Genomic DNA, 9,389 nt, shown 5'->3' with positions numbered 1-9,389 from the left:
TTGAAATCATCATAATTAAAATCCTAGATCGTTTACACATAAGCCAACATCCGGTCAACTTTTCCTACTTAAGCTTTCTATTATGAGACTAAGTGTCTCAATTCATTCCGAAATCCTTCCGGACTCAAACTAACTAATCCAATAGGTCATAATACATCTATAAAGCACAAATAGAGCAGTAAATGAGAGAACGGGGCTGTAATACCCAAAATGACCGGCCGGGTCATTACATCCTTTCAGCCACCCTACTAGTAAAAAGTAGGCTACCAGTACCCTAAATCATGATCAAACACATCTAAACTTCAAATTTTATCAACATCAATACCACCATATATATAACAAACCAAAAAATAAGAAACAAGTAACTAGAAGTCAACTAATAACTAAAAATTAAACAAAAAAAATATACTATTCAAACTGTCTAATTAAAAGCAATTACCTTAACATATCACATACAAACTAATTGTTTCATTAAACAACTATGGCTAATTTGAACAATTAACTAAACAGAGCCTAATAACACTTAAATAAACAGAACCTAAATTATATTAATAAGCAAAATCACCTCAATAATCAATAGACAAGCAGGTGCTACTCAAACTAATAACCAAGCGCCTACACAGAATGACTAAGAACTATAATAACAATCGAAACAAGCAATAGATAAACTAGTAATAAGAAATAATAAATTAAACTAATACTAAGCCTAATTGCAGAAGGAAAAAGTAAAAATAGAAAAGTGGAAATAGAATTCTACCACAACAGGGGATTCAATGCTAACTCGAGCAGCGAGGAGGTGCCGAGGATATCGGGCAGCAACGAATTGACCATGAAGCAAACTTTTCACGTTGGCGGACACCAAAACTAAAGGTCCAGAGAACCAGTTTCGATCTCGGTATCATGCCAGCGGAAAAAGCTTGCTCGAGTCGTGTCTTGCAACAGGGGCAGAAGGGAAGAAGAAAATAAGAAGGAAAAGAAAAGTGAGCAACGACAATGGTGGCGGCGGGAGGTAGTCGATGGAATTCGGATGGCGTTACGGATGAAGACCAAGGGGAAAGGGTAGGTATCGTGGAGCTATATACATTCATGTATGTGTTGTGAGGTGGTAGTGGCCGGAGTTCTTTGATTTTGGGAAAATGGGTGGCGGCTAGGGCTTTGTTCTAGGCTAGATCTACGAATCTGGGGAGGGTTTTGAAGATTTTGGGGTGAAGAATAGGGAAGAGGAGAGTGAGGGAGCATGGTGATGTAAACATGGAGGTGATTGGCGGTGCTCCGCCGGTGGTCGCGATTTTCGGCCAGCAGAGATGGGCGGCGGACGATGAGGTCTTGAGGGAGAGGGGGGAGAGTGAAAAGAGAGGAAGAAGAGAGGAAATAAAGGGAAAATTGGGGTAATTTTCAGGGATTCTAAGCTTTAAATACCTAGGGATGAGATTGATAGGGGCCGTTGAATCATGAAAACATGGACAGGTGAGATTTAATCTCTGATTTATTAAACAAAACGATGTAATTTTGCCTTGAAACTACGTCGCTTGAAGGGTCCCTCAGACAAGCCTAGGGGACGTCAATAAAAATCAGAATTTTTACACAAATAGCCGGCCAGATTCAACGTTTATTTTTTCTAGCTAATATACACAGATTATATGTTAATATACACAGTTATACATATATTATACATGAATTATATATATATATTATACATCTGTCGGCTATTTTTAATTTAAGACATTAGGTGGGCGGCTATTTGAGCTAATTCTTCGTAAAAGTCTCCCCAAAATGTAGAGTTGGCCTGAGAAAAACAAAAAATTGGGTAAGTAGTCTTATGGCCATCCAAAAAACCCATATAGAACCAGACCTTGGAATAGAGGTATCAAATATACGGGTTGAGTTGAATTTGATCGGGTCAAAAATCCGTCCATACTTGGACGAGTCATATCTTCTTGCGCTGATCTTACAACCCTATCTTTGATTTAAAACCAGGCGTTTAGATAATGTCAAAATTTGTGGGGTTTTGTGCAAGGACTTATTGCTCGAGCTAGAATTTTTTTTTTTTGGGTTCAAAAGGCTCAAGCTAGAAGTTGAATGTGTTGAAAGTGGATTCAAAGTCACTTTTGGATTCTGAACTTTTTTGTGGAAAAGTGCAGGTAAAGACAATAATTAAGGTAAACCAAATTGGTGTGTTTGGTTTGAATATTGTATTCTATATAACACATACCGTATATTTAATATTCTAATCATGTGAGCATCACATGAAAAAATATTCAAATATTTCAAGTAATCATTGACATTAGAAATGGATGATAGAAATTTTATTATGTAAAAGATTGAAAGCCCAATGATAAAGACAATAATTGATGTAAACGTGTGTGTGTGTGTGTGTGTGTGTGTGTGTGTGTGTGTGTGTGTGTGTGTGTGTGTGTATATATATATATATATATATATATATATATATATATATATATATATATATATATATATATATATATATGATTCAGATAGCTACCTCCTACAGTCCTAATATACATCTCTAAAGTCTTAGTTGTGGACCACTTAATAACCATGGAATCCCAAAGAGTCATTCCTGTTATCAGATTTAGCCAAGAAAATATGAGCCCAAGTTCAAGTTGTTGGAATTCAACATGCCAAGATGTTAAAAAAGCTTTCGAAATCTATGGCTGTTTCTTAGCAATCTATGAAGAAATTTCAATGGAGCAGTGTAAAGAACTTTTCCGGGAATTGGAGAAGTTGTTTGATTTACCTGTGGAGACCAAAGCTAAAAACACTTCGAAAACTCCTTATTTTGGTTATATTGGACCAGAATCCTATACTCGGCCTCTTTATGAAAGCATGGGAATTGAGAATGCCACCAATCTTGAATCAGTTCAAAGCTTCACAAATCTCATGTGGCCTTCTGGAAATACTCATTTTTGGTATGATATCTGGATTAAGATTTCTTTCTCCTCATACTGAATTTTTCGTTCGTACATCAAGGAGTTTTTTACCATCCTTATAACCTATCTAGCAAAAAGCTTCTTTGGTCAAAAGTGTGGCCAAGCTTTTAGAAGAAAAAAAATATTTTTGAGTAGAAGCAGAAGTAGTTTTTGAGAAGCAAAAAAAAAATTGTCCCTAAAATTATTTTTTTGAGAAAAATACACTTAGAATCACTTTTTAAAAGCATTGTTCAAAATAAGTTGATTTTAGAAACTAGGCCAAATAGGCTATTAGCCATATATCATTACCTTCCTCCCCTCCTCAATTTCTCTTCTTTGTTTTTCTTTAATATTCTTAATTTTCTTTATCCATTCACTACTAGAAATTCGGCAAAAACCGACCAAGGTCGACCGACCAACTTTGGTCGGTCAAAAAACCAACCAAAGTTGGTCGGTTTTTCAAAATATTTTATTTTTTAAATTTTTTTTACGAAATCGACCAACTTTGGTCTGTTTTCTTTGGCGCAAAAATGCGAGAAACTATTTTTGAGTCCCGCGAAATTTATTTTTCAAGAAACTGACCAACTTTGGTCGGTTTTTCAATTAAAATAAATAAAAATTAATATTAAAAAACCGATCAAAATTGGTCGGTTAATTCGGCCGGTCATTTAAAAAACGACCAACTTTGGTCGGTAATTTTACTTTTTAATAAAACCGACCAACTTTGATCGGTTATTTTCGTGCGAAAATACAATTAAAGAGTATAAATCAAATAAAAGACAGTCTTACATCAAAATGCACCAATGGTCTAGTGGTAGAATAGTATCCTGCCACAGTACAGACCCCGGTTCGATTCCCAGATGGTAAATCTTTTGATTACATAATTAAAATACCGACCAACTTTGGTCGATTTTTTTTGGCAATATATTTTTTTTATAATTTAATTGACCGACCAACTTTGGGCGGTATTCCTTTCCGATCCCTAAAATACCGTTCACACGTAAATGGTCGTGTTTTGGTCGGTTATTGGCCATTATCGACCAACTTTGATCGGTTTTTACCGGATTTTTAGTAGTGATTGGCCTTTGTATGAATAGTGGACTACTTCATTACCATGCAAAGCAAATGCTGGAACTAGACAACATGGTGACAAGAACGATGTTTGCAAGCTATGGTGTGGATAAATATCATAAATCGTGTGTTAAATCTAAGGGTAACCTTGTTCGTGTCATGAAATATGGAGTTCCAAAGTCCGATGAGCCTAACGTTGGTCTTCCACCTCATAGTGACAAGGGCTTCACTACTATACTCCATCAAAATCAAGTAAATGGTTTGGAGATCGAAACAAAGGATGGTCATTGGATTTCTGTAGAATTTCCTCCTTCATCCTTTATTGTTATCGCGGGTGATGCACTTAAGGTTAGTTATCCCTATACCTATGAAACTTTAAATTGCCTATCACTCCTTCCGTTTTATTTTATATGATAGTAATTGACTAGGTGCGTCCGGAGCTTAAGAAGAGAAAATAATTATTTTTGTCCTATACCAAATGTAAACATGTCAAAATATTTTTGAGGTATAAAAGCATATATCACTAAAGGTAAAAATGAGAAGCTTAAAGAGTTTTTACATATAAAATGTTGTCGTTGGAAAGAGTATCATATAAAATGAAACGAACGAAGTAGATTGTAAACCTGATGTTGTTTCATTTGATCGTGCAAAATTTTTGGGTTTTTATTGGCTAAGGAATGGAGCAACGACAGAATACATGCTGTTACACATAGAGTTACAATGAGTGGAAATGAATCAAGATATTCACTTGGGCAATTTTCACATCCACAGAAGATAGGAACACTAGAAGAGCTCATTGTTTCATCCTCTGCAGTTTAAGCCTTTTGATATTATATATGGAACTGATTCGTAACTATAAATCGGGTGAAGAACCACAAGATGAAGATATTCGATCTGAAGGCCTATTCTTCAAGTGCTGATAATATTTAGTTTGATGCTTTACTTCTCTTGTTGGAGAATAATGGACTTGATTGTTGTTACCTGTATTTACTATTGTAAAAGCATGAAACTTCATCATGGAATGATGATCGACTTGTCTATATATTCTTCTTAAGTGTATTTCATGTTGGAAAAAATTATAATTAATACTTCCACCACCCAAGAATATGTATTTATGACAAAGAGAACGGTGAGGAAACGAATTGGAAATTTTAAATCAAATAATATTTCTCCCACAACTTGCAATTGGATGTGATTGAAGAATTTTTGTTTTTTTTTCTTTTCTTCATTTCTCTTTGGAACATGTCTTGCATGGATGATTTTCCCATTTTTACAGCTTAAATGATGACATGTGCGCTGTAGCAAAGATATAAGATTATTTTGAAAAGTGCTTTTTCTTAAAAGTATTTTTCTTAAAAGTATTTTTCTTAAAAGTATTTTTGGTGAAAAACAGTTTGTGTTTGTCTAATTAATTTGTAAAAAATACTTCTGAGCAGCAATTAGTATTAGCCAAACTTTTAAAAAGTACTTCTAAGTATAATTTTCTCGAAAATGCTTTTGGGAGAAGCTAATTTTTTCTGCTTTTTCAAAACTGATTCTACTTCTACTCAAAAATACTTTTTATTCTTCTAAAAGCCTAGCCAAACACTTTAACTTTGAAAAAAAAATATTTTTTTTCCTTGAAGAAACTTGACCAAACATACATAGTTAAAAAGTCTTTGACACAAATCAACTTGGTAACGATTGGTTTGTTTTTTTCTTTTTGTTTTTAGAAACTTCCGGAAAACCCGCAACCGCTACTGTTATACCATGTGCGTCCCAAGGTGGCGTAATGAATATGAGACTTGTTAATCATTATTAAAATAATTTTAAAGTCATAATATGGCTATATATGATATTTGGATAGAAAATATGAAGTTTGGGAAAAATCGGATTAAAGTTGCGGAAAGAGCGACTAAGGATTTGCCTTGTAACAAAGTTTTTTGAGAAATAAATTTTGTGTGCTATATGAGGTCTTTTTAGGATATATTATATATCAAATTGAAGGTCTTGGAATTTAGTTTCCAACTCTCTTAACCGTTTGTTCATACGACACTCGAATAAAAAATTATAAGCATTGAAAGAATGACGAATGCTAGGGTGCCAAGTAGCACCTTTTGACTTTTCAAACAAAATGGATATTTATATCCTTATATTGTTTATTTCTTCAATTTTCCAGAACACACAATCAAATAAGACCCCTAACTTTACTCTTAAGCTCTCTTCAAGAGCTTCAAACAAGATTATCATACCGGACACGAAATCAAGAAACGATAACATTAAAACGATCCCTACGACATAAGTATCGCTATATCGCCTCTCTTTTTCTTTGTAGTTTGAGTTTTGGAAGGTACTTCATAGTTATGAAAATGTGTACTTATGTATTTAAGTATTTAAATATCAAGGAATGTTGATAAATTTATTTTCCAATAGTTAGAACTCACGGGACGGTGATCGGAAGTCGTGAGTTCGAGTTATTCACTTGTAGCGGACTGTTTTGTGGATTATTTTGTGTTGCTGTTGGGCTGCGTGCTTTACTACTGTTTTGTGGAGTTTTGGAGGAGTAAGGTTGTAGAGGAACATCACATAAATTCAGGGTGGTGGGATGGTCGTTCGTCATAATACTTTCGGGCCGTTTGACACTACTACGATGGTCGTTTTGTGTATGAAGAGATTGGGGTGTGTTGGGCTGTTTTGTAGTATTCTGTGGTATATATAAGGTTGAAAAATAATATATGCATGTTGATATTATTGTGTTTGGTGTTATCTTGAATTTGAAGAAAGTAAGAATTATAGTGGAGATGTTGCCCGTTTTAATACAAAATAAGTTTGTCATTCGTTGTGCGATAGTTGTACCTTTCGTAACTTAATGATAGTATTATTATTATTGTTGTTGTAGATTAAGGTACGAAGAGGCGAGTTCAACTTGGTGATTGGAAATATTGTGATAAGGTATGTTAAGGCTATCCATTCTTTCCTTTTTGGCATGATCCATATGATGCAAGAAATGAGCAAGTATGCAACTTTCACAAATAATTCTATTCCTAGAAGTACTAGGGTCGCCTATGTTCTTGATTCCCCATATGTCCTACTATCATATCGTTTGTTCATGAGTCTTATGATATTCCAATAGATATAGATGTATTTCTTATGCATTTCATGCATTTATACATGTACATTGACCCATGACCAGATGGCATTATATACGCGTATATTATATGTATATGGGATATGGGAAAAGGTTATGGCGTTATATACGCACCACCACCTGATCAGCTGGTATACGTTGATGATTTCGCCCACAGTGGCTGAGATGATATGATGGGATGCCCTCAGAGGCTTGATGATGTTATGTACGCATATACTTAAGCATGGTATAGCATTTATACGCACATGCATGACATTATAAATATTTTCATGATTCAAAGAGTTATTCAGACTTACAGGTTGAGTTCCTTACTCCATGTTTCTTTCATACCTTACATACTCTGTACTTTATTTGTACTGACATCTCTTTTGCCTGGAGACGCTGCATGTAATGACCCGGCCGATCGTTCCGAGAGTTATTGCCCCGTTTCCCTTATTTCTGCTTCTTTTTATGTTGTTCAGTTGTGTTGTGTTGTATCGGGTTGGTAGGTTCAGGTCTGGAGTAGTTTCGGAGTGGAATGAGACACTCAATCTCTTATTTAGAAGGTTAAGTTGAAAAAGTCAACCGGATATTGACTTATGAGTAAACGATCTCGAATTGGGATTTTTATGGTTCGGATAGCTCTGTTAGGTGATTTTGGACTTTGGAGCGTGTCCGAAATGTAATTTGAAGGTCCGTGGTAAAATTAGGCTTAAATTAGCGAAATTGGAAATTTGGTGATTTCCGGCCGGCAGTGAAAAATTTGACATCGAAGTCGAAATAGAATTCCGGGAGTTGGATTGGATTCGTAGTGTCATTTGTGACGTGTGTGCAAAACTTGAGGTTATTCGGACGAGGTTTGATAGGTTTCGGCATCGGTTGTGAAAGTTTGAGGTTTCAAGTCCATTAAGCTTGAATTGGTGTGCGATTCATGTTTTTGTTATTGTTTGATGTGATTCGAGAGCTCGATTGAGTTTGTATGGTATTTTAGGACTTGATGGTAACTTTGGTTGAGGTTCCGGAGGCCTCAAGTGTGTTTCGGGATGAGTTTTGAGCAAGTCCGGGCATTTCAAGAACTCAGGTATGATTCTGGTGCTTTGAATTTCGCGGATCTCAGCAGAATTTCGTGAACCTCAGCAGAATTTCGCGGACCGCATAATTCTGCCGTGGCCGCACTCCAGGGAAACGTTCTGCAGATCCGTTGGTCCGACTTCGGGAGCCTATATCTTTTGATCTACAATGAGTTTTGAGATGATTCAAAAACGAAAGTTGTAGCCCTTTGTGTCTAGGTTCCAGAAAGGTAAAGAAGTCATTATGTGGACATTTGTATATAAAGTTATGGCCAAAATACTAAAGCCTGGCAGTGCAGCTATTAAAAAGTGCGGTCGCACCATTTTTTTGTGATCGCAGGACCTGGGAGGCGCGGCCGCACTTGGAATTGCGCGTACTGCATAGTGGGAGTTCAGAGGGTGCATTATATAAATGGGGTTTAGGGCAGTATTTCACATTTTGAACCTAGGGAGCGCGGTTTGTGGCGATTTTTCGTGGGTTTTTCAAGAAATTCATCGGGATAAGTGATTCTAACTCGAATTTGGTTAATATACATGAATATATCAATGATTTCATCATTTGATTAGTACTTTGAGGTGAAAATTTGGGAAAAATTATAGAAACTTCATAAAATAAATTTTTGGGATTTGAATGTCGATTCGAAATCGGATTTGAGTGAAACTAGTATGGTTGGACTCGTGAGTGAATGGGTATTCGTAATTTGTGACTTTTACCCGATTTTGAGTCGTGGGCCCGGGGGCCGGGTTTGTGCCAATTTCGGGTTTTTGGTCTAAATTGGTAGTTTTCCATGTGGAATTTATTCCATTAGCGTATATTGATGCTATTGTACTGATTGTGAATAGATTTGGAGCATTTGGAAGCTGATTCGAGAGGCAAAAGCATCGCGGGGTAGAGATTTGACCGGTTTGAGGTAAGTAACGATTGTAAATCTAGTCCTGAGGGTATGAAACCCCAGATTTTGTATCATTTTACTATTTTGAGGTGATGCACATGCTAGGTGACGGACGTGTGGGCGTGCACTGTTAGAGATTGTGACTTAGTTCGTCCCGTAGCAACTGTAAAGTTGCATATTTTGTTGAAACTATATGATACTTATGTGTTTTAGAAAACGTTTCTGTAAATTGGGCTGAACGTCATGTTTGGGCCTTGTTCCAGTGCTATTTGGACCCTTAGGGGCCTTTTCTTACTATCCCCTTACTGTTTTTGATTGAAAA

At 35.9% G+C, this 9,389-nt stretch overlaps 1 protein-coding gene across 1 annotated transcript; it reads left to right on the top strand.

Annotated features, from left to right (window-relative positions):
• The first annotated feature begins 2,487 nt into the window (after window positions 1–2,487).
• On the top strand, window positions 2,488–5,057 carry LOC107779900 (putative 2-oxoglutarate-dependent dioxygenase AOP1.2). Its single transcript, XM_016600401.2, has 3 exons — window positions 2,488–2,927; window positions 4,025–4,346; window positions 4,674–5,057. Exons 1-3 carry the CDS (start codon window positions 2,557–2,559, stop codon window positions 4,815–4,817), a joined length of 837 nt encoding a protein of 278 aa, XP_016455887.2. The 5' UTR covers window positions 2,488–2,556; the 3' UTR covers window positions 4,818–5,057.
• Window positions 5,058–9,389: the final 4,332 nt, after the last annotated feature.

The sequence above is a fragment of the Nicotiana tabacum genome, chromosome 19 (genome assembly GCF_000715075.1).
Source record: "Nicotiana tabacum cultivar K326 chromosome 19, ASM71507v2, whole genome shotgun sequence".
Lineage (NCBI taxonomy): Eukaryota > Viridiplantae > Streptophyta > Magnoliopsida > Solanales > Solanaceae > Nicotiana > Nicotiana tabacum.
Note: the sequence above shows the minus strand (reverse complement) of the source record. Positions and strands in the feature narration are given on the sequence as shown.

Excerpts from the sequence above, each read along its gene's own strand:
- LOC107779900 (XM_016600401.2), top strand. The coding sequence starts at position 2,557 with ATGGAATCCCAAAGAGTCATTCCTGTTATCAGATTTAGCCAAGAAAAT. Across the intron at positions 2,928-4,024 it reads TCTGGAAATACTCATTTTTG|TGGACTACTTCATTACCATG; the intron begins GTATGATATCTG and ends TTGTATGAATAG. Across the intron at positions 4,347-4,673 it reads TCGCGGGTGATGCACTTAAG|GAATGGAGCAACGACAGAAT; the intron begins GTTAGTTATCCC and ends TTATTGGCTAAG.